Here is a 26,411-nt window from a genome sequence, read left to right on the forward strand (position 1 = left end):
CGCGAGAATCGGGAATCTCAAAAACGTTGGTGTTGAGAATGCTACATCAACATCGCTTGCACCCGTACCATGTTTCTATGCACCAGGAATTGCATGGCGACGACTTTGAACGTCGTGTACAGTTCTGCCACTGGGCACAAGAGAACTTACGGAACGATGACGGATTTTTTGCACGCGTTTTATTTAGCGACGAAGCGTCATTCACCAACAGCGGTAACGTAAACCGGCATAATATGCACTATTGGGCACCGGAATATCCACGATGGCTGCAACAAGTGGAACATCAGCGACCTTGGCCGGTTAATGTATGGTGCGGCATTATGGGAGGAAGGATAGTTGGCCACCATTTTATCGATGACAATCTAAATGTTGCAATGTAAGCTGATTTCCTACGCAATGTTCTACCGATGTTACTACAAGATGTTTCACTGCATGACAGAATGGCGCTGTACTTCCAACATGATGGATCTCCGGCACGTAGCTCGCGTGCGTTTGAAGCAGTATTGAATAGCGTATTTCATGGCAGGTGGACTGCTCTTCGAAGCACCATACCATGGCCCACACGTTCACCGGATCTGACGTCCCCAGATTTCTTTCTGTGGGGAAAGTTGAAGGATATTTGGTATCGTAATCCACCGACAACACCTGACAATATGCGTCAGCGCATTGTCAATGCATGTGCGAACATTACGGAAGGCGGACTACTTGCTGTTGAGAGGAATGTCGTTCCACGTATTGCCAAATGCGTTGAGGTTGACGGACATCATTTTGAGCATTTCTTGCATTAATGTGGTATTTGCAGGTAATCACGCTGTAAAGCCGGCCGTTGTGGCCGAGCGGTTCTAGGGACTTTAGTCCGGAACCGCGCTGCTGCTACGGTCGCAGGCTCGAATCCTGTCTCGGGCATGGATGTGTGCGATGTCCTTAGGTTAGTTAGGTTAAAGTAGTTCTAATTCTCGGGGACTGATGACCTCAGATGTTAAGTCCCACAGTGCTTAGCGCCATTTGAACCATTTGAACGCTGTAACAGCATGCGTTCTCAGAAATGATAAGTTCACAAAGGTACATGTATCACATTGGAACAACTGAAAAAAAATGTTCAAAAGTACCTACATGCTGTACTTTAATTTAAAAAACCTACCAGTTACCAACTGTTCGTCTGAAATTGTGAGTCATGTGTTTGTGACTATTACAGCGCCATCTATCACAAAGCAAAAAAAGTGGTCCAACTAAAACATTCATATTTCTTTACGTACTACACGAATATGTAATAAAAATGGGGGTTCCTATTTTTAAAAAAATACAGTTGATATCCGTTTGACCTAGGGCAACGCCATCTAGCGGGCCAACTATAGCGCCATCTGGTTTCCCCCTTCAAGCTACACAAGTTTCGTTCTTTGTAGGTTTTTCGTTTGACGCTTATTTCGTGAGATATTTGGCCCAGTCACGATCAATGGACCACCCTGTATAGGTGCATATATCAAACATTGCCTCAGTACTTCCTCGAATGTATATAAATCATGTTTCTGTTATTTATAAACAACTTTGGCATGTATCAATAGTAACAGGAAACTTTTAGATTTCATCATGATGAAGAACGTTGAGTACAAAATAACAACAATAATTATAAAAATAATTCCTTACGTTTGTGCGTGTAAACTTTACTTGCATCAGAATAATTGCTTTGGTTACATAAAAGCGCTTAAGTTACGCGATCAACTAATTTTTATTACTTATAAAGTACAGTTTATATTCTGTGAGGCTATAAAATACACAGTGGACTAACTCTGAATGATGTGCAGTTCTAATTATGAGCAAGCCGGACGGTGTGGCCGAGCGGTTCTAGGCGCTAAAGTCTGGAACCGCGCGACCGCTACGGTTGCAGGTTCGAATCCTGCCCCGGGCATGGATGTATGTGATGGCATTAGGTTAGTTAAGTTTAAGTAGTTCTAAGTTCTCGGGAATTGATGACCTCAGAAGTTAAGTCCCATAGTGCTCAGAGCCATTTGAGCCATTATGGGCAAAACAAACAACCAAGTAAACAAAGATAGAGACTGGTCGTCAGCTCCCAGTTACTTTTTTACACATCCATTGATGTTTCTTTCCCTACCAATGCTACTAATACTACAGATTATCCTCCCATTTACTAAGTCGTTTATGTAGTGCACCATAGCTAGCGAACCCTAATTTTGATGGGCCGCAACTCTACTTGTGACTCATTTATTTATTTGTTTTCTTTTAGTCTGCTATCTATATGCAAAGAACAGAGCGAATGTTACACGTGAATTGGCGTGAATACTGCACATAATATTTTAACATAATTTCAAATGTGTTAGTAATAATTAAGCATTATGCTACCTAAGGGAAAAATCTATGTAGAATATCTACACAATAAGAAAAAATAATAATAATAACTAAAAAGTTTACATACTATCATTTGGCCATCCAGCAGGCACTCGCTACTGTTCTGTTACACTATGCTGCATTGGTAATCACAAATTTTGTGATTTATAATTCTGGACTACACTACTACATAACACTACAATACACAGCACTACCTGCACAAAACTACACTACACTACTCTACTGTATTTGGTATCGGGACTACGCTGAATTTCTCATTTGTGTGGTTGGTTATCCCCCTGCATGCTGAGGTGCTATTCAGGATACACAGGGTCTACGCTGCTGTTCTATCCGAGGTGTAGAGATTGGGACACAAGAGCAGTATCGAATAAGGAAATAAAGGCATACACTGACAGCGAATAGCAATACATCGGGAACAGTGTGGAAACAGGGATGAGAACCTATTGTCAGGGTCTCAGTAAGGTCCTCCCCGAGGCTCATCTCCTCACTGCTTCCAGAAGGTTGTTGTAGGCGAATGTTCTGCCGTGGCGCATTTCGTTATCTTGATGTATGCTCTCTTCTTGTTTGTCTCTCAGCCATATAGGTTTGCAATTCCTAAAATGATACCTTAGCTATCAGCGAGTTCAGTGTATGACACAGTTCTACATTTCTTATTATATTATAGGCTGTTGCATTTCCAAATGCATTCCTGTCCAGGTCTGTAACATCTTGTCTAACGCCACATTCCCAGACGATGTGATCTGGGGTGCCTATTGCTCCGCATTCAGAACTGTTCGTGGTGCGTTGTCGTATTTTTAGTAAGTAGCTGGGATACGGACCATGTCCCGACAGGTACTGTATGTCACTGGGTACCGAGTCATAAGTAGAGTTGCTCTCCATAAAAACTTGAATTCGTTAGCTTTGATATACTACATAAATGATGTAGTAAATGGGAGGATTATCTGTAGTATTGGTAGCATTGGTAGCGAAAATTTGGAAATGTGTGCTAAGTTCCTATGGGACCAAACTGCTGACGTCATCAGTGCCTAGGCTTGCACACTACTTAATCTAACTTAAACTAACTTATTCTAAGGACAACACACACACCCATGCCCGAGGAAGGACTCGAGCCTCCGACGGGAGGAGCTGCGTGAACCGTGGCAAGGTGCCCCAGGCAGCGCGGCTTCTCCGTGCGACTAGTAGGGAAAGAAACATAAATGAATGTGTAAGGGAGAAACTGCGAGCCGACGATTTTTTTTTTAGAACCGCACATCATTCAGAGTACTGTATGGCTCCCTTGGTCGGAAGGAAGTATGTCATTCTTGTTTTTTCTTTTATGTTACGAAGAAACTGGTAGGTTATCATCCCTGTTTCCGCCTTGTTCCAGATTTATTGCCATTGGCTATCAATGTATGCGTTTATTTCCTTATTCGGATTGGATTGTTTGGGGGAAGAGAGTAAACAGCGAGGTCATCGGTCTCATCGGATTAGGGGAGGACGGGGAAGGAAGTCGGCCGTGCCCTTTCAAAGGAACCATCCCGGCATTTGCCTGGAGCGATTTAAGGAAATCACGGAAAACGTAAATCAGGATGGCCGGACGCGCCATTGAAACTCCTCCCGAATGCGAGTCCAGTGTGCTAAGCACTGCGCCACCTCGCTCGGTATATTTCCTTATTCGATACTGCTCTTGTGTCCAACATCTCGTTTTCCGTGATTTCCCTAAATCGCTTCAGGCAAATGCCGGGATGGTTCCTTTGAAAGGGCATGGCCGACTTCCTCCCCCTTCCTTCCCTAATCTGATGAGACCGATGACCTCGCAGTTCGGTCTCTTCCCCCCAGATCAACCCAACCCAGCCTCCAACATCTCCTTTACCTTATCACATTTGCGCTTTTTAAGCCAATATTATGCACCTCTCTTTCTTACCGCTAGGTCTGGAGGTAGCAAGCCTGTCATCAGCAACAATGCATCAGTCGGTGTTGTTTTATAGACCCCTGTCAGGCGCAGGAGTACAGTCCTTCATGCTCGCCACAGAGCCTGTGCTATCCTTACCTTTCTGGTTCCAAGATACCAAACGTTCGACCCATAGCCCGCACTAGCGAGCAAGAATGAGTTGAAACTTCCTGGCAGATTAAAACTGTGTGTCCGACCGAGACTCGAACTCGCAGGAGAGCTTCTGTAAAGTTTGGAAGGTAGGAGACGAGGGACTGGCAGAGGTAAAGCTGTGAGGGCCGGGCGTGAGTCGTGCTTCGGTAGCTCAGATGGTGTAGGTTTAGCGTAATGAGTAGCGTCTCTGTCCGGAAATCAGTTTTTAGCCGGCACGGTAGCTCAGCGTGTTAGGTCAGAGAGCCGGTTGGCCTCTGTGATAAAAAACTGAATGGAAGGATCAACCACCGAACATGAACAGGATGTCTTGCGACGTCCGCAACGACCAAACACAACGATCAGTAACGGAAAAAAAAAGATGGTAGAGCACTTGCCCGTGAAAGGCAAAGGTCCCGAGTTCGAGTCTCGGTCGGGCACACAGTTTTAATACGCCAGGAAGTTTCATATCAGCGCACACTCCGCTGCAGAGTGAAAATCTCATTCTGGCAAGAATGAGTTGTTGTACTTTCATATTGTACTTAGTGGCAGCTGAAAACTTCCTTGCCCAATTCTTGCTATTTTATTTAGGATTTTAATGCCTCTCTGGCAGACAATTTCTGTATATGCGTGCATGATTTCGTCGATGTTGATTCCAAGGTACCTGTATACTTCTTTTCTTGTGAGTGTTTGGGAAAGCGTGTGAGTGTTGGGTGTTTTATGTGCAGAGCGGGCACCTGGTGAACCTCATGTTCGGGGCGAACGCGCCCCGCCTGAGCCGGCTGATCGTGGAGGAGCTGGAGAACGAGAGCAAGGTGCTGCGTGGGGAACGCGAGAGGGCCGCGGTCAGTACTCGCCGGATCTCTGGCTGACCAGCAAACTGAGCGACTGTAGGACTTGCTGTCAGGGGTGAGCTCACCGGTCACAATGTTTGTCATCCACTTAAAAACGCCCACAGGCCGCTTTGGACCGACCTAGATGCAGCAGAACTGATATCCCAATGCGACCCTCCGCTACTGACGTAATCGTGGCAGTGAACTTCTCTTCATGTGCCGGTCGGTTGTACGGTATCAGCGCAGTAAGAGAGGGTCGACGTGGGGGCATGTCAGTAAATGAGGAAGGAGTTATCGTGTGCGGCATTGCCCATGGCCAAATCATGAATGCAGTTGCCTGATTAATTGATATATCAACGAGGCCTGTGCAACGTGTCTATAAGGAATGGCGTACTACTCACAGCCATCCAATACACAGCACATTAACCAAGGTTGGAAAGATAACCTAGCCGAAAGGGATCCAAGACGAGTGTCAAATCTTCTCTAGTTTAGTCAAGATTGGCTGCTGTCAGTCCGTTTCAACCAGTTTTCGAGCGAACACTGTGAAGGGAACTGCATGAAGAGGATGTTTGGAGTCGCATACCTCCCAAAACAACATTGCTCAAAGCGGAACATACAGCTGAACGCTTTCAATACGCTAAAAAACACAGAAGCTAGGCAGTAACTGATTGAAGGTGCATAGTATGCGAGTCGCGATGTGGCCCATTTCCAAATGATCCACTGTTGGGTACAGCGACGCCCCAAAAGGCTTTTAAACCGTAGCGTGTGGAGGATATAGTCCGTACTACCGTTGGTTCTGTTATGTTTTGGACGTGTTTTTCCTTTTTTCCTTACCGTAAACATGTAACGGGTTTTCAAACTGCTTCGCAGATTAAAACTGTGTGCTGGATCGGGACTCGAACCTGGGACCTTTGCCGTTTGCTGGGATGTGGTCTACTTACTGAGCGATCAAAGACGCCAAACGATCCGCCCTCACAGCTCTTTTTCCGCCAGTACCTCTTCTTCTACCTTTCGAACTTAAAATAAAAAAAAGTTCTAATGTGTGTGAAATCTTATGGGACTTAAAAGGTCAGCAGTCCCTAAGCTTACACACTACTTAACCTAAATTATCCTAAGAACAAACACACACACACACCCATGCCCGAGGGAGGACTCGAACCTCCGCCGGGACCAGCCGCACAGTCCATGACTGCAGCGCCTTAGAGAACTTAAAATCAGCGCACACTCTGCTACAGAGTGAAAATTCTTTCTTCTGCACCAGGATGTGTATTTCAGCATACTCGGTGACCAAATCTTACTGCCATTTCTTCTACACCTTCATGATAGCTGTGCTGTGACCACTCCGGCCTCCCAATATGATCAGAGAGCTGCACATACATACATTCTGGTTTGACGAACACTTGCGCTCCCTAATGGCGCCTCGACTGGCGCACTAAACCACCCGATCGCAATGTCGTAATAAATATCTAGGGCTATTTGAAATAGCAGCTCGAACATAGCAGTCAAAATTGCCTCAATTTGGCAGCTCTACGGGATCTAATCAGCAGGGAGTGTCTTCAGCTGCTTGTGGCATACCTGAACAAACTCGTGGACTCTTTATCGGCGAGCAGATCCCGTTGTCAACGCTAGAAGCGGTGTTACGTGATATTTTGCTGCTGTCTCTTGGGGTGATTAAGCTTTTGCCCGGTGTGCTTACCCCATACTCTGTGTACCTAAAGCGAAATGTGTTGCCTTATTCTACATGTTCCCACTGCCTATTGTGTAATAAAGTTACCTGCTGGGGTGCATCTAAGGTAAGTAAAGTGTTTATTTACCATAGGAGTACTGAGTAAAACAGACAAGAGCCCATCCGCCAGAGATCCTTCTAAGATCTTGTAAAGCTTATGCTCACTTCCCAGTACATTTACTCCTTAATAGTTTCTATTGCTGACAGCCAAAATCAGTATCACTGAACTCTGAGATATACTATAGCAATACAAGGCACAAAAACAATTTCCATGTAGATTTTGCCTCCTTCTCCATTATCCAGAGTTGAGTTATGTACTGTAGTGTTAAGGTACACATCAAGTTCCTATCCAATATAAAACAAGAAATTAGAAATCTTACGGGTTTAAAAAAACAAAAAAAAAAAATCTCTGACGTACCTCATTAGCTAGTCCTTCTCGAAGTATATGATTATCTGGATTCCAGGACTATTCATTGTAAGGCTACATGACACGTCGTACTGTGTTGTAAACACATCCTTGTTATTGTGCAGGGTGGTCCACCTGAAAATTTGGGATGAGATCATCTTGAAAACAATACATCGGGTAAAATAGTGGGTCAGACAAGTTCGTAAGCTCCAAGGGGGACATCAAATAATACTACAAGTGACCCCCAGCCCCCGCCCCCTTGGGTGGGGCGGGGGCCAATTTTTAAATCTTAAATGGAAATCCTCATTTTTTATTGCAGATTCTGATTCTGTTTTGTCTGAAACATTTTTTAAACCATTGACAGGTGGCGCTGAAATCGAGAAAAATTAAAATTGGGGAAGAACTCCGATTAATTTAGAATGATCCGAGAAGGACGCATCAAATCGATACAAAATTTGCACCAATTCTTTCATTACGCCAAATTAAGCTATTTTTTTTTTACACATTGTATCCTACCCGCCACAGTTTTTGATGGAGGGAGGCGGAATGGTATTAAAATCTCGTTGGGGGACTCTTCACAATTGCATTACTCGCCCGACTATGGCGCTACCGTGACAAGTTGCTAAGTATGACTCAGTATAAATGTCGGAGCAATGCGAGCAGACGTCACTTCATTTTCAGATTGTGAACTGTTAACATCAACTGACGAAAGTAAATTAATCTTTAGCGAAACAAGGCTCACTATCCTCCTACAGAGATTGTTGATATGACGTTAATTTTAGGTGAATGCCATAACAATTACGCTCCAGCTGCGCAATTGTATGCGGATCGTTTCCCAAACAGACGACATCCAAGCGAAAACATTATTCGAAGTTGCACTCAACGAGCTCGTAATGGATACATGCACCGTCCACCTCGTCATCGCGAATACAATGAAAATGACGCTCGTACCCTTACCGTTCTCGCCTGTGTTCAACTGGATCCCGGAATGAGTAGTCGTGCGATTGAGAGACAAACTGGAATACGGAAATAAACTGTTTTGAGGATTTTGAGGGCACATAAATATCATGAATTTCATATCACTCTGACACAGGCATTAACGCCGAAAGATATGCAAATACGCATGCATTTCTGACAACGGGCCTTGTAAATGATAAGAGGTGTCACTGATTTTTTTAGATACGTTATGTTCACCGATGAAGCCACATTCAAAAACAATGGCGAATTAAATCGTCATGTTTGTCATTATTGGTCCCCTGTCAATCCACACTGGCACAGACCCGTTGACAATCAACACAAATGGTCGTTAATGGTATGGTGTGGAATTCTAAACGGTTACCTGTTAGGACCTATTTTTTTGACGAAATTTTACTAGGGGATCTTATTTACAACTTCTCTGCAATGATTTGTTGGTGCTAATGGAAGATGTTGATTTAGAAACTAGGCAACGAATGTGGTTCCAACAGGACGGAGCAGCTCCCCATTATGCTAAAAATGTGCGGAACGTTCCAAATTTACGGTAGCCTGGTCGGTGTATAGGACGCGGCGGACCAGTTCAGTGGCCTCCACGTTCACCAGACCTAACATCTCCTGATTTTTTTCTTGTGGGACTATTTAAAAAATATTGTTTATGAAAGACAGCCCACAACCCGAATCGATATGGAGCAACACATTCAAAGTGGGTGTGCAGCCATACCACGGGATGTGCTGCTCAAAACTGTGGACAACTTTCGCAGACTATTGACTTTATGCATTGAAGCAAATGGGGATAATTTTGAACAATTTCTTCGTGGCTAATTTCAATTACTAATCACCCCAAATTGTGAGAGGCAAAGGGACTCACACTAATGAAGCACCCCATTGGAACATCATTCTACTACGTCCATGTCGTTGTTGCTGGATAAAGCTAAAAGTAGGATACAGTACATTTTGTACAAAAATAGCTTAATTTGACATAACGAAAGAATTGGTGCACATTTTTCATCGATTTGATGCGTCTTTCTCGGATAATTCTAAATAAATCAGAGTTCTTCCCGAATTTTACTTTTTTTCTCGATTTCAGCGCCATCTGTCAATGGTTTAAAAAATGTTTCAGATAAAACTTGATTCCTTTTTTATGGAAAATCCGACTCTACAATAAAAATGGGTGTTTTCATTTAAGATTTAAAAGTTGCCCCCCGCCCCACGCAAGGGGGCGGGGGATGGGGGTCACGTGTAGTATTATTTGATGCCCCCCTTTGAGCTTACGAACTTATCTTACCCACTATTTTTGCCTGATGTATAGTTTTCGAGATAATCTCATCCGAAACTTCAGATGGACCACCCTGTATATGTGGCTAATTATGACGGACAGTCAAATGAAAACCGTACACCCGCCACAACGGGACCGGGGAATGGTTCCATTTAAAAGTGCTCCCCACACGCGTTAAGATACGAGGTGCGGCTAGAAAAAAACCGGACTGATGCTGGAAAAAACATTTATTTACAATTATTTACAATTTCATGTCATCTCCTTCAATGTACTCTCCTCCTCGGTCTCTACACCGCTCCATACGAATTTTCCACTGTTCATAGCAATGCTGCAGATCATTTTCGATAAGTCCATACATTACTTCCGTCGCTTTTTCTTTCACTGCTTCAACAGTCTCAAATCTAGTTCCTTTCAAAGCTGACTTGACTTTAGGGAAAAGAAAAAAGTCACAGGGGGCCAAATCAGGTGAGTAGGGTGGATGATCTAAGATGGGAATGTTGTGTTTTGCCAAAAACGTCTTCACTGACAACGCACTGTGAGCTGGGGCATTGTCTTGGTGAAGGATCCATGACTTTTTTCTCCACAAATCGTTCCGTTTTCTCCGTACTCGCTCACGTAGGGTAGCCAGGACGCTAATGTAGTAATGCTGATTCACTGTTTGTCCCTCTGGTACCCAATCAATGTGCACAATCCCTTTGATGTAAAAAAAAAAAACAATCATCATTGCCTTGAATTTCGATTTTGACATTCGTGCTTTTTTTTGTCGTGGAGAACCAGGAGTTTTCCAATGCATCGATTGGCGTTTAGTTTCGGGATCGTAAGTAAAAAACCACGATTCATCGCAAGTAATAACATTTTGTAAGAAGGTGGGATCACTTTCAATGTTTTCCAGGATGTCAGAACAAATCATTCTTCGGCGTTCCTTCTGTTCAATTGTGAGACACTTTGGAACCATTTTTGAACACACTTTGTTCATGTTGAAACTTTCATGAAGAATCTGCCTAACACTTTCCTTGTCAACTCCTGTTAACTCAGACACTGCTCTGATTGTTAAACGGCGATCTTGTCGAACAAGTTTACCGATTTTTTCAATGTTGCATCAGTTTTTGCTGACAATGGTCTGCCAGTGCGAGTGTCATCACTGGTGTCTTCGCGGCCATCTTTAAATCGTTTAAACCACTCAAACACTTGTGTTCGCGATAAACAATCATCGCCGTACACTTGTTGTAACATTACAAACGTTTCACTTGCAGATTTTCCTAGTTTGAAACAAAATTTGATGTTAACACGCTGTTCTTTCTTTACACTCAACATTTTCCGACGCACAGACAAAACATCAACTACTTAAAACAGACGCCACGGGCAGACTGAGTGCAGGAGGCAGATGAAACTCGAGCAGTAGGCGGAGCGAGAGTCACGTGACAGGCCACGCGACTTTCAGCCTTATTGCATTCGTTTTATTGTTTCACCAGTACTAGACCGGTTTTTTTCTAGCCACACCTCGTATTTATCCCACATAGAGACGAGACGATCAGTCCCTGTTTCAAAGAACGGGATCAGCCACCGATGGATCCACAACCTCACCCTCTCCGGCATTTCCTCGTTACACTGAAACCGAAGTCCACGCACCTTTCTTCAGGTCGCCAAAGATATGAAAATCACGCGGTCAGAGATCCGGACTATAAGGAGGATGTTGCAGTGTTTCGCAAGCAAATCGTTGAAGCGTAGCCTTCGCCCGATTGCCGATGTGGGGGCTGGCGTTGTCGTGCAACAAGATGATTCCGACCGACAGCATTCCGGCAGCCCAAGGCAAAACAGCAAAACCACGTCTCCCTCGCCAGAGAAACCCAAAGCGTTTTACACAAGTCCCGGTAAGGTCATGATTGTCCTGTTGGACGATAACGCCCGCCTCCGCACTGCTAATTGGGCGAAGGCTGCGCTTCAGCGATTTGGTTGCGAAACACTAACATCCTCCGCCCAGCTCGGATCCTTCACAGTGTGGTTTTCACATACTTGGTGACCTAAAGAAGGACTTGTGTGGACGTCGGTTTCAATCGGACGAGTTAGTGCAAGAGTGGGTGCAGTTGTGGATCCGTCAGCGGCCGCCCGCATTCTACGAAACAGATGTTGATCGTCTCACCTCCCAGTGAGATACATGTCTTAATGCGTATAGTGATTACGTTTGAACTGAACCATTCCATGGTCCCGTTGTGGCAGCTGTTCGATTTTCATTTGGCTGTCCCTTACACTTCATTTGAATAATAGCAATTTATTCCTGATAGGAGAGAAACAGCAGTAATTTTATGTATCTGTAGAAAGCAACTTCTTTTCTAGGTAAAGACTTTCATGATAATTTATTACAGAACATTTAGCTGACGAAAGCTAATGAAACAGGAGATTTCAATAAATTATTGGCTGTTGAATAACTAATTTTTACTGTGTTATTACATATCACTTTAAAGTACAAGAGTAGTTGTTAATTGTACAATACAAAAAAATTAAATGATGATTAATTGAAACCCTCAGCTGCCGATAGATGTTGAAGTACCTCGATGGACACAGCCGAAAATGTGTGCCCCGACCCGGGATCTCCTTCTTACATGGCAGACGCTCTGTCCATCCTTTTTTTTTCATTTTGTTCGTTGTTGATCGTTGTGTTTGGTCGTTGCGGACGTCAAATGCCATCCGTTCAAGTTCGTTTTGTTGATCCTTCCACTCAGTTTTTTTATTAAGGAGGCCAACCAGCTCTCTGACCGAACACGCTGAGCTACCGTACCGGCGAGTCCATCTGAGCCAACGAGGTCACAGATGAGTAGCCCGACTGCAGGGAGTTATCCCTTACACGCTTCCCCCTGAGACGCACATTCCGAACTGTCCACAATCTACATACGTAATGTTCCTAATAGATATTTTCAGCTGTCTCCAACGAGCAGGACTTTAGAACGTATATTATGTTCGAATATTATGGATTACCTCAAAGGAAACGGTCTATTGACACACAGTCAACATGGGTTTAGAAAACATCGTTCCAGAGAAACACAACTAGCTCTTTATTGACATGAAGTGCTGAGTGCTATTGACAAGAGATTTCAGATCGATTCCGTATTCCTGGATTTCTGGATGGCTTTTGACACTGTATCACAAAAGCAGCTCGTAGTAAAATTGCATCCTTATGGAATATCGTCTCAGTTATGTGACTGGATTTGCGATTTCCTGTCAGAGAGGTCGCAGTTCGTAGTAATTGACGGAAAGTCATCGAGTAAAACAGAAATAATTTCAGGCGTTCCCCAAGGTAGCGTTATAAGCTCTTTGCTGTCCCTTATCTATATAAACGATTTGGGAGACAATCTGAGCAGCCGTCTTCGGTTGTTTGCAGATGACATTGTCGTTTATCGACTAATAAAGTCATCAGAAGATCAAAACAAACTACAGAACGATTTAGAAAAAATATCTGAATGGTGCGAAAAGTGGCAGTTGACCCTAAATAACGAAAAGTGTGAGGTCATCCACATGAGTGCTAAAAGGAACTCTTTAAACTTTGGTTACACGATAAATCAGTGTAACCTAAAAGCCGTAGATTCAACTAAATACCTAGGTATTACAATTACGAACAACTTAAATTGGAAAGAACGCATAGAAAATGTTGTAGGCGAAGGCTAACCAGAGGCTGCGTTTTATTGGCAGTACACTTAGAAAATGTAACAGACCTTCGAAGGAGACTACCTACACTACGCTTCTCTGTCCTCTCTTAGAATACTGCTGCGCGGTGTGGGATCCTTACCAGGTAGGACTGACGGAGTACATCGAAAAAATTCAAAGAAAGGCAGCACGTTTTGTATTATTGCGAAATATGGGAGAGAGTGCCACAGAAATGATACAGGATTTGGGCTGGAAATCATTAAAAGAAAGGCGTTTTTCGTTGCGAAGGAATCTTCTCACGAAATTCCAATCACCAACTTTCTTCTCCGAATGGGAAAATATTTTGTTGACACCAACCTACATAGGGCGGAACGATCACCACGGTAAAATAAGGGAAATCAGAGCTCGTACGGAAAGATATAGGCGTTCATTCTTTCCGCGTGCTATACGAGATTGGGCCGGCCGAAGTGGCCGTGCGGTTAAAGGCGCTGCAGTCTGGAACCGCAAGACCGCTACGGTCGCAGGTTCGAATCCTGCCTCGGGCATGGATGTTTGTGATGTTCTTAGGTTAGTTCGGTTTAACTAGTTCTAAGTTCTAGGGGACTAATGACCTCAGCAGTTGAGTCCCATAGTGCTCAGAGCCATTTGAACCATATACGAGATTGGAATAATAGAGAATTGTGTAGGTGGTTCGATGAATCCTCTGCCGGGCACTTGAATGTGATTTGCAGAGTATCCATGTAGCTGTAGATGTAGATGTAGATGAGGTATTTCAACAACACCTGTCGACAGCTGAGTGTTTCAATTAATTATCATTTATTCTAGAGAAGCTGCACGGTCATAAATGGTATCTGTTCTTTCGAGAATAATTACTGTCTTCATATATAGTTAAAGGCTACCCAGCCATTGACCTTCGTCTATGCGAATTCGCACAAGTTGCCCGAACTTTTACGGGAATCGTCACCTTACTGTGCGCGAGTAATGAGTGGATGGGAAAATATCTATTAGGAACATTACGTATGTAGATTGTGGACAGTTGCGAATGTGGGTCTCGCGGGAAGCGTGAAAGGGATAAGTCCCTGCAGTCGGGCTACTCATCTGTGTTCTCGGTGGCTCAGATGGACAGAGCGTCTGCCATATAAGCAGGAGATCCCGGGTTCGAGTCTGGGTCGGGGCACACATTTTCAGTTGTCCCCATCGAGGTATTTCAACAACACCTGTCGGCAGCTGAGGGTTTCAACTAATTATCATTTATTCCAGAGAAGCTGCACGGTCATCAATGGTATCTGTTCTTTCGAGAACAGTTACTGCCTTCAAATAAAAAAAAAATATTTTCAACGTCTGGTAAATGTCCTCCATCGTGAGTGACTCATTAGCAGATGAGAGTGTAACAAGACCTCTGCATCAAACTGATAGTTATTTTTCCCAATCTCGTTTCGTAACACAGGATGACTTAACAGAATGGGAAAATTTTGGAACGTGTTGTGGCAACGCTGCGAGGTAGGTGGCGCCGAATGACTTATAGAATGCCGCTCGCACGGTATTGTCATGTAGTGAACAGTTAACATGGAGCATTTGAACGGTGTGCAGCGTGCTATTGTGCTAATAGCCTATTACAAGAATGGAAGCGTGGAGGCCGCGCGTCGAGAACTTTGGCGCAGATTCAACATTGGACGGCAAAGTCGTGTTCTCTCGGCGCATGCAACCAACACTTGGGTCCGCAATTTTGAAGCAACAGGTTCTGCATTGAAGAGGCAGTTTTCAGGGAGACCCTGAACCGCTCGTACGACACACAATATCGAGGGTGTGTGAACTGCTTTCGTTAGAAGCCCGAAGAGCTCTATTCTCTACAGTTACATCGTTCGAGTGTTCAACGAACACTGAAAGTGGGTTTGATGTTCCACCCGTACAAGCTGCAGATCGTTCGGCAACTTCAACGTAACGATCTGCTAATGCGTAGACAATACGCTGAATGCATGTTAGCAGAAGTGCACGAGAACAACCACAGTTTCATTAACAACTTGTGGACGACGTCGGACGAAGCTCACGTACACCTCAGTGGCTTTGTCAGTAGATAGAATTGTCGCTGTTGGTCTGACCAAAATCCACGTTAGCTACACCGGTATCCACTGCACAGCAGCAAGTTTACTGTATTCGCTACACGTTCTCGAGTGGCATTATAGGCCCCTACTTTTTTGAAGATGATGGATGCGCAACCACTACAAAGTCTGTTCGGTATATTGCCAAGATAAAAGGTTTTGTTGAGCATGAACTGCACCATTTCCTGACGACATTTGGCTTCAACATGACGGAGGAACGGCTCATACCGCACGTATATCGACGGGTGCTGTGCGACGAATGTTTGGTAACTTTGTCATTTCAACGCACGGTGAGACTGCACGGTCCCCAAGATCGCTTGACCTGACAGCGTGTTGATTTTTTTCTTGTGGATCCACCTGAAGAGCGCGTTTTACCTTTCTCGACCTGTTACCACCGAAGAACTTAAAGCAAGAATACGACAGGAAATCTCCAGGACTCCTATTGAAATGTTTGGCCGAACCGTTCCTATCAAGCTGCAGGAATGTGCGTGCCGAGGTGGAGCTCATGTACCGGATGTGATGTTCAAGAAATAAAAATACTCGTGACATTCAATAATGGCGTACTCTGTACTACACACTGTAAAGGAAGTGTACCCATTCATTAATCGGCATTCCAAAATTTACCTTTCTTTTGAGTCGTCCTGTATATACAGCACTATGAGAGCTTGAGTTACTGTGGACGCATCAGCCTTTTAGGAACCCCCATAAAAAATAGCCGCAGGAAGTTAAATCGTGTGAGTGAGCCCGTTGCAAGAAATGACTTACTCAGGGAACAAAGCATTTACAGAATTTGTTGAGACTCTTGTGGTGTGGCTTTTTGCAAAAGTGCGTGACCATTCATTGGGAAAAGGCACGTTGTGATGCACGAAAGTTATGAATTATTTCAACGTGTCCCTCAGACTTCATAATTAATCCACTACCGACCTTTCTCTCGAAAGAAAATGGGCCGCCTTTCGACGAAATTGCCACATCAACAATGACTTTCTGAACACGAAGAGACTTTTCGTGAAGTAAACGAGAGTGTTTCCCCGCCCAAAAATCTGAAATATTATGCAGGTCTGCTGGATTACGTGGGTGCTGTCATGGTAGGTAAAATCTTCTAAGTGGTTAGGCTACGACATATTCCACTTTAAACTTCCTCTTCACAATAGGTGTTTCGACTGCTGTGCTAGATGTCCGCTGTTAGATGAACAGTGTTCTATGGTTCTATGTGTTGAAATGTCGTCGCTGTGTTGCATACAAAGTCGATGAATAACTTTCCATTCTGACAACATTTCTTGTCGTGATAACAACGCGTGCGCAGTCTAAGCTTGAATCTGTCTTTTGGGTCATGTTGGCAATTTGCGCAGTGTACAAAAGCCACGTCCCGTTCACAATTTGAGGCATGGCGTGTTCTACTGAACAGCATTGGGGGCGCAGATTTCTTTTCCCTCCGTGTACATTATGAAACGTCCCCTTAGAAAAATTATGAATGACTGTGTTAGTAAACCTCTACGTTATTTGATACAAAGACAGCTGATTAAAACTGAACGTACTCAGACGTTTCTCTCTTTACTTATTCTGACCATCACTAAACTGACACACAATATTTTTTTTTAGCGCAACGCAATCTGATTTTCAATAATTGCTACAAATGAATGGCCCTGACTAACAATAACCTATACCTTTCATGAATCACTTACCTCACAATAATCTTCACTACTCGAACTACTGCAATACAGCGAGCGCCAATAGTACCAGCTAAATAAAAGATTCTAACTGCTGAAGGTACTAACTACTGATAGGCATATAGTTAGCAAATGAAAGATTTTGATAGAGAACAAGCAATGTATTTACCTTAATAATGTTCAAAAGTCATCATATATATCTACCAATTCATGACAACCATCTTTACAAGTTTCCTTTTTCTGGCGGACATACGTTCAGATCGCCCACTTATATAGTTGAATTCTTTAATCTTGGCGGCTCGCGCATGCCTGCCCAGACGCGGGAGATTGCTGCGTTGCCAGTTGCACACGACGCAAGCGCCAAGAGAAGCAGCGCCATAGTATAGTATAGTTCGCAAGATTACGTTTAGGGGGGAGCGCGCCGTTTATGAAGTAAAGCCACCACGGCCGCATTAACCCTTTCGCTGCTACAGAGACGTGCTCCCCGCATTCCGCGCTGTGCGCGATTTTGTCACTGCACTGCTCTCCTGTGCTGACACATGGTGTTTCCGACTGCTTTGACACACTTATCATTCGATTCCACAAAAACTATTTGGCCCAAAAATTAGATTTGTACACATCTTCTTGATTGATACCTTCCCCCCCCACTTCCTTTGACTGACTGAACTGCTTTAAAATAAAGCCAAACGCGCCCTGAGTAAATAAAACTTTTATTACAGTCGCGAAAGATGGAATATTTCTCAATATTACATACGACACCTATGTGGCACTTAAATTAAATGAGATATTGTTATACAGTAAATTTTATATGAAATTTAGGTACCTTGTCCACATTTCATTCTCAACATTGTGGCAACTAAAATCGACCATACGGAAAGTATACGCTATGGACTTTTACCTCTGCAAACTCTTCAAAATTTCGTGCAATGGTTTACTACATTTAATGCTGCACAATAACTGGGTTGAACATCGAAACAAAATTAAGTCATTTATGGGAGGAAGTTATCAGTCAAGAAGATGTGTAAAAATCTAATTTTTGGGCCAAATAGTTTTTGTGAAATCGAATGATACGTGTGTCAAAGCAGTCGGAACACCATGTGTCTGCACAGGTGAGCAGTGCAGTGATGACAAAATCGCGCACAGCGCGGAATGCGGGGAGCACGTGACTGCAGCAGCAAAAGGGTTAATGAAGAGACAAAGCACTAGAAATTTCAAAAAATTGCATTCAAACGAATAAAATTCGTGAAGTAAGACACTTCCATATTGTTTTTAAATAAAGAAAATATTTAGCATCGCATAAGGTTTGAACTCTTTACTTTTCGCTTTCTAGCCCAACACCTTAACCGTTACGCTAGCGCAGCTTGTCCTGCAATGTTTCTCCATAAGGACTCTAACATGTCACGGAGAATTCTGACAAACACTGTTGGTATGCCTATGAATTACTCGCAATTCATCGAAGTACAATAGGAAATAAACAATTACCGCTGTTCTTTATTGCGAAAAAGCAGTTCGTGAAATTGATACAAACACCTGAATTAAGAGTCTTATTGCTTGTTTGGTTTAATTAATTAATAGAAAATGAAGCAATTGGTATAAAGAATGGTTTTTCCAAACTTTCAAAAAACAAAGTCTGCTATCAAGACATTGCTTTTGTTCTATTACTTTATTTATGACTGAACGTTTCTAAAACTGAAGACACTCGTCCGTGCTCTGCTCTGCAGTCGAGATCTGGCAACGTCGTTCTCTGTTCATTGGCTGACTGTATTTTTTGACGTCAGATGCGCAGAACGAACCTAAACTCGGCCGCCAACACAAATGACGCGCACTTTAGTAACCTCTCAAAACTCTGGCATCTCTCTCTCCACATGCGCCACTGCTGGCGGCTCACCTCCAACTGCCCAACGCTACGCGCTGCTGACATCCAACTGCCCAGCACTACACAAGCGAATACTCCAACAATGAGTCCAACCAGCCACAGGCTGAACACAGCACAGTCAGTTATTTTCATACAGAGCGCTACGTGGAGCTACAAACATAAAAACCAAAACAGCCTACTTACTCAGTATTGTATGATAGTGTATCGTAGACCTTGGGAAAACTGAAAAGGGAGAAAATGAAAGCGTCTGAAGTGGGGTGCTGTTGAAAGGTTTTGAAAAATATGTGGATACGGAAAGAAGAGGTTCTCAAAAGAATCTGAGAGGAAAGGAATATTTGCTAAACACGTAGTAGACGAAGGGATGGGATGAGAGGAAATGTTTTAACATATAAGGGTATAACTTCCACGGTAGGAGAGGGCAAAAACTACCGGGTGATCAAAAAATCAGTAAAAATTTGAAAACTTAATAAAGCACGGAATAATGTAGATAGAGAGGTAAAAATTGACACACATGCTTGGAATGACAGGGGGTTTTATTAGAACAAAACAAAAAAAGTTCGTAAAATGTCCGACAGATGGCGCTGGACAGCAAAACGGCAGTGACTGCGCATGACGATCGTGTATAAAAGGAGCTGTAATGAGAGAGAGAATCACATTCTCTCCTTTGTTATTTTTAAATGACTTCTATTGTTTGTTCTATGTCTTTCGGCTGAAGAGCAGCGCATATGCTGCTGCCAGCCCGCCCCGATGGGGAATTGAAATACAATAAAGAGAAAAAAAGAGAGAGAGAGAGAATCAGATGCGCCAGCAGTCGCAGCATGTTGACGTTACCTGAAAAGGCTCTTTCAGTGAAGCTGTATTATCAGAATGGGGAATGTGCTAGTTCAATGTTACGATCCTATCGTCATACGGAGATTCGAACGGGTAAAAGTCTGTTGACAAATGCAGCTGTGGCGAGAATGATTTCGAAGTTCGAAGCCACGGGTTGTTTAGACGACAGACCCCGTAGTGGCCGACCGAGCACAAGGCGTAATGCTGCTGAGACAGTTCAGGAAGAAATGGAGACTGTAGCGGGTTCGTCTATGCACGGGGAAGTCAGCGTTCGTGCAGTCGCACGTCGCACCGACATTCCATACACTATTGTTTGGTTGGCACTTAGGCGTACCCTCCGATGCTATCCGTACAAAATCCATCGGCATCATGAACTGTTACCTGGCGATTTAGTTAAGCGGAGGGCATTTGCGGTGTGGGCGTTTCAAAAGATGGCGGAAGATGATGATTGGTTGAGTAACGTGTTGTTGACCGACGAAGCTCATTTCACGCTCCGAGGGTCTGTCAACGCCCACAACTGCAGAATTTGGGCTACCGAAAATCCTAGAACTGTCGTGGAAACTCCACTGCACGGCGAGAAAGTCACGGTATGTGTTGGATTTACCACATCTACCGTTATCGAGCCTTTTGTCTTCGAGGAAATGCGTGATTCTGGTTTTGTAACTGCTACCATGACGGGTGAGAGGTTCTGCAATATGTTACAGAATCGCATCATCCCCAGCCTGGCTGATAAAGACCTGCTGGAACGTACGATGTTTATGCAGGATGGCGCTCCACCCCATACTGCTAGACGCGTGAAAGATCTCTTGCGCTCGTCGTTTGGTGATGATCGTGTGCTCAGCCGCCACTTTCGTCATGCTTGGCCTCCCAGGTCCCCAGACCTCAGTCCGCATGTGTATCGTGATTGACCGACATCTCTAGGGATGCTGAAAGACAACATCCGACGCCAATGCCTCACCATAACTCCGGACATACTTTACAGTGATGTTCACAACATTATTCCTCGACTACGGCTATTGTTGCGGCATGATGGTGGACATTGAGCATTTCCTGTAAAGAACATCATATTTGCTTTGCCTTACTTTGTTATGCTAATTATTGCTATTCTGATCAGATGAAGCGCCATCTGTCGGACATTTTTTGAACTTTTGTATTTTTTTTTTTTTGTTCTAATAAAACCCCATGTCATTCCAAGCATGTGTGTCAACTTGTACCTCTCTATCTACATCATTCCGTGATTTATTCAGTTTTCAAATTTATACTGACTTTTTGATCACCCAGTATATAGGAAGACACAGACAGGAACATGTCTAACAAATGATCGAAGGCGTTGGGTGTAAGTGCTACTCTCAGATGAAGAGATTGGCACAGGAGAGGAAGTCACGGCGTGGCTTATCAAATCAGTCAGAAGACAAAGGTAATAATGATAAGGAGACATCATGCGTTTGCTTAATGTCGTCCTACGGGTAAGCTACACCAAATGTAAGCATTTTGTAGGCTAGCCTGTTGAAGGCGTGTGGTGTGGACGACGCTAATGGTGCGCCTGTGTCGGTTTGCAGCTGCCGTTCGACGAGCTGACGGAGGAGGAGCGCATCCGGCACGAGGCCCAGGAGAAGAAGCGCCTGGCTGCACTCGCCAAGGAGCAGGCGGCTCAAGGTGAGTTCCGTCTGCCACAGATAGATCCTCCAGTAGTGTGGGGTCTCCAACGCTGGCATGCTCTTGTCAGTCTGGTATACACACTCGAATCTACTTCTGCAGCTGGATCTACACTCCGAAAGTCAATGCGCGGAGTGAGGCAGAGGGAACGCAGGGTGTACAGTCCACTGGCATCGTTTTCTCCCTTTCCTGTCCCATTTGCTACTGGTAGGTGAGACGAAACTGTCGGTACCCCGCTGTATGAACCTTAATTTCTCTAAATATTTGTCGTGGTCAGACCGCGAGATGTAAGTTGGAGGAAGTAATGTGTTTCTTGACTCGTGTAGCAACGTGGGCACTTTGATTGACATCTTTTTTGTAATGTTTCAACCCGAATTTGTTGAGCATATAAACAATGGAGGGAACAATACGTAAAATAAAGGAAAGGCAACCAGACCCCCTTCTAACAGCCGTGTACCGCAAGTCTCTAGAGGAACGGAAGGTTCCAAATGATTGAAAAAGAGCAGAGATAGTTCCAATTTTCAAGAAGGGTCGTCGAGCAGATGCGCGAAACTATAGGTCTATATCTCTGACATCGATCTGTTATAGAATTTTAGAACATGTTTTTTGCTCGCGTATCGTGTCATTTCTGGAAACCCTGAATCTACTCTGTAGGAATCAACATGGATTCCGGAAACAGCGATCGTGTGAGACACAACTCGCTTTATTTGTTCATGAGACCCAGAAAATATGAGATACAGGCTCCCAGGTAGATGCCATTTTCCTTGACTTCCGGAAAGCGTTCGATACAGTTCCGCGCACTGTCGCCTGATAAACAAAGTAAGAGCCTACGGAGTATCAGACCAGCTGGTGAGTTTTTAGCAAACATAACGCAGCATGTTGTTCTCAGTGGAGAGACGTCTACAGACGTTAAAGAAACCTCTGGCGTGCCACAGGGGAGTGTTATGGGACCATTGGTTTTCACAATCTATATAAATGACCTATTAGTCGGAAATTCCATGTGGCTTTTCGCGGATGATACTGTAGTGTACAGAGAAGTTGCAGCATTAGAAAATTGCAGCGAAATGCAGGAAGTTCTGCAGCGGATAGGCACTTGGTGCAGTGAGTGGCAACTGACCCTTAACATAGACAAATGTAATATATTGCGAATACATAGAAAGAAGGATCCCTTATTGTATGACTGTATGATAGCGGAACAAACACTGGTAGCAGTTACCTCTGTAAAATATCTGGGAGTATGCGTGCGGAACGATTTGAAGTGGAATGATCATATATAATTAGTTGTTGGTAAGGCGGGTGCCAGGTTGAGATTCATTGGGAGAGTCCTTAGAAAATGTAGTCCATCAACAAAGGAGGTGGCTTACAAAACACTCGTTCGACCTATACTTGAGTATTGCTCATCAGTGTGGGATCCGTACCAGGTCGGGTTGACAGAGGAGATAGAGAAGATCCAAGAAGAGCGGCGAGTTTCGTCACAGGGTTATTTGGTAAGCGTGATAACGTTACGGAGATGTTTAGCAAACTCAAGTGGCAGACTGCAAGAGAGGCGCTCTGCATCGCGGTGTAGCTTGCTGTCGAGGTTTCGAGAGGGTGCGTTTCTGGATGAGGTATCGAATATATTGCTTCCTCCTACTTATACCTACTTATATAGGAGATCACGAATGTGAAATTAGAGAGATTCGAGCGCGCACGGAGGCTTTCCGGCGGTCGTTCTTCCCGCGAACCATACGCGACTGGAACAGGAAAGGGAGGTAATGACAGTGGTACGTAAAGTGCCCTCCGCCACACACCGTTGGGTGGCTTGCGGAGTATAAATGTAGATGTAGATGTAGAACTCTAGCTGACTGATCCGTGGCGCATAGAAACACAAAAAATGAAACAGTACTTACACTAGCTTTCGAGATCTTGTATTTTCTATAGCAAAAGTACCCACAGACACACATACACAACCGCGGCCGCGGCGAGACCGACTGTTGATCATCGGTTACTGAGAACCTGTGAGGCGGAAGTGGGGAGACTTCAGCGAAGGACCCACGAGGCGAGGAGGGAGTAAGCATTTACTACCCTATGAAAGGCAGGACCACATGTGAAAGCAGCCATGCTGTATATCAGCTATGCTGCAATTACTATGCACCATTCTATCTGGGCGTGACAAGTAACCAGCTGTGTAATCGCACGTATGGCCACTACCAAAATGCGACCAGCCGCACACAGATCCATTCACTTGCCGAACATGCTGTGCACCACAACACAAATGACTTAACAGCTGCTTCACTACACGAGCGATTTTCGTACTCCCTTGCAGCACTACTAGCTTCTCTGAATTGCGCTTGTGGGAGTTGTCTCTCCAGCACCTTCTGCGCTCTCACAACCCCCTGGCCCACACTTCTGCTAGCCTGTTTCCCAGTGCCTCGCCTTACCGTTTCCCTTTTCTCTTCTGTCCAAATCATTCCTTTCCTCTTCACATTGTGTGCTGCCTTCTCCCACCACTCTTCATTCCCCCCTCTTCCCTCCATGTGGGCTCTTTCCCGCTCTCTCTATCTCTCTCTCTCCCTCTCCCACATTTTTCCTGTTTCCAGCAATCTCCATTTCTCTCTTCCCTACCTTTCTCCCTCTTGTTCTCCACTTTCCTTTCCATCCCACCTTTCTTCTCTCCCCTCTTCGTCTCTTTACCTTTTTTTCTTTGTTGTTCTACCCTCTGCACTTCTTTCGTCTTGTTGTGCAGCCGCTAAGTCACCTATGGAAAGACCTCCTTCACACTACCCCTCTAAATCTCTCGTCGCTACGTGCGTCTTACCCCCTCCGCACCTTCATCTCATAGTCAATTGATGTCAATAACCGACAATCAAACGTCAGTCTCGCCGCGAGTTTGTACTTTTGTGTGGCTGATTTGCTATGTGTGTGTGTGTGTGTGTGTGTGTGTGTGAATGTGCGTATTTTTGCTAGTGAATGTGCAAGAGCTCGAAAGCCAGGGTAAATGCTGTTTTCTTCTGAGTGTATCTATGCACCACACATCAGTCAGCTGTAGGTGACTGATTCCCTTTCATTTTTCTTATGTATTATCTTTACAATCTGTTCTGTCTCTCCAGTTAAACGAACCTGATGCGGATCCAAAACCGACAAACAATATTAAAGAATTGGTCGAGCAAGAGTTTTGTAAATGCATTCTTTCGTGTGTGAATGTACCTTACCTGTGGCTACTTTTATGTAGAGGTTCTACTTTAAATCACTCCAGACAGAAACTTCCAGATACTGGCAGGGTGTGACTGATTCTAGTGATCGATCGCCAATCATATAGTCAGATGACGCCGGATATTTTTGCCTAGTTACAAACATTGCGTTACATTTATTAATGTTTTACGTCAGCTGGGAATGTTTTCTCCATGCGCTGTTGATAAATTCTGGGCGGCCGTAGTGGCCGAGCGGTTCTAGGCGCTTCAGTCTGGAACCGCACGACCGCTGCAGTCGTAGCTTCGAATCCAGCCTCGGACATGGATGTGTATGACGTCCTTAGGTTAGTTAGGTTTAAATAGTTCTAAGTTCTAGGGGACTGATGACCTCACAAGTTAAGTCCCATAGTGTTCAGAGCCATTTTTTTTAACCATTTGATAAATCTTGAATGCGCTATGTTTAACCTCTCGATTAATGGTAGGGACTACATAGCCTCTGTCAGAAGCTTGTCTGGTCTTCCGCCACACATACCGAGACCTGCCCTGCGGCTGGAGCAAGACCAATGGGATGACGTTAATCATTTCCAGCCATCGTTGGGTCATTCTGCATGGCGCCGGCAGGATTGCCGATGTCCTAATACTTTATTGGCAGTCATGAAGGGCAAGGGAATCATCGCCCGGCCGGAATTCTTTGATTCATGCAGCTCGCATGGACCACGTTATGTTGATATAAACTGAAGGACTTGTTCAGGACAGTATGACTCAAACGTGTGATTTTATAGATGATTAAAGATATTAGTAAGTAATTTCCTTGGATTTTGGGGCTAATGTATCTCCGAATAGTTGTCAATAAGAGGCTCTGATCACATTTAAGAAAATTTGGGTTCGTCTCAAAATCTATCAACACAGCACGCAAAAAGAAGACACTGTCAAATTATTAGGACATATTACACACAAATTACAGAAGAAAATGCATTGGCCACTAAAATTTCATTCCCAGGACGGTTATTAAATACGAAATTTTACTTACTGTGCATAAACGGTATAGAAGAAACAGTAAATGATCAAAGATTTCTGCTCACCATATAGCGGAGACGTTGAGTCGCAGACAGGCACAACAGAAAGACTACTAAACACGTGAGCGTCGGCTAGAAGGCGTTTTTCTGAAATAGACAACATTACACACACACACACATACATTCACGCAAACGCAGCTCTCGCACACACATGACCACTATCTCTGGCTCTTTTCGTTGTGCCTGTCTCCCCTATATGTTGAGTGCAATCTATCCTTTGTTATAATATTGTTATTATTCCATCCTGGAATTTCCATTGTTTAATAAATGATTAAATTTATAGTTGATGCAAAATTTAGCACACAAAGAATGACGCCAGCACGGCTGGACATCGTATCGGACTGAGCTTGAATGAGAGATAGTGGTATGTCATTTCATACTGATTCAGCTTCCTGCCAAAGTTCATCAGTCATTGTGACTGGCGAATGTTTGCGTCCCAGTCTCTCAGCAATCCCTGATCAGATGTTTTCATTGCGTGGTAGATCTACTGTCCGTGGCATCATCCTCTGTGTCGAGGTAGGTCAGGGCAGCACAGGGGGAATGCGGTGTTTCGTTATCTTGTTGAAAGATAACGTCACTGAGACCTCAAAGATAGGGCACAGCCACCCGCCTTAACACGTTAGAAATGTAACGCCTGCTGTCCAGATTACCGCTATGCAAACCAGAGGTGATAGCATTGTATATCCAAGGGCACCTCATGTTATCACGCCGGGTGCTGGATCCTTAGGGTGAGCATGCGTGCAATCTGTCATCGTTTG

General features: G+C 44.2%; 1 protein-coding gene across 1 annotated transcript in view; it reads left to right on the forward strand.

The window, feature by feature from the left end:
- Positions 1 to 26,411, forward strand: part of LOC126252693 (uncharacterized) — a 191,561-nt gene that overhangs the window by 78,382 nt on the left and 86,768 nt on the right. The window contains exons 5-6 of the mRNA XM_049953597.1: positions 5,152 to 5,268; positions 21,311 to 21,407. Of these exons, the coding sequence (XP_049809554.1) occupies positions 5,152 to 5,268; positions 21,311 to 21,407 (214 nt within the window). The remainder of the gene's footprint in view (positions 1 to 5,151; positions 5,269 to 21,310; positions 21,408 to 26,411) is intronic.

This window comes from Schistocerca nitens, chromosome 4, assembly GCF_023898315.1.
Source record: "Schistocerca nitens isolate TAMUIC-IGC-003100 chromosome 4, iqSchNite1.1, whole genome shotgun sequence".
NCBI classification, from domain to species: Eukaryota; Metazoa; Arthropoda; class Insecta; order Orthoptera; family Acrididae; genus Schistocerca; species Schistocerca nitens.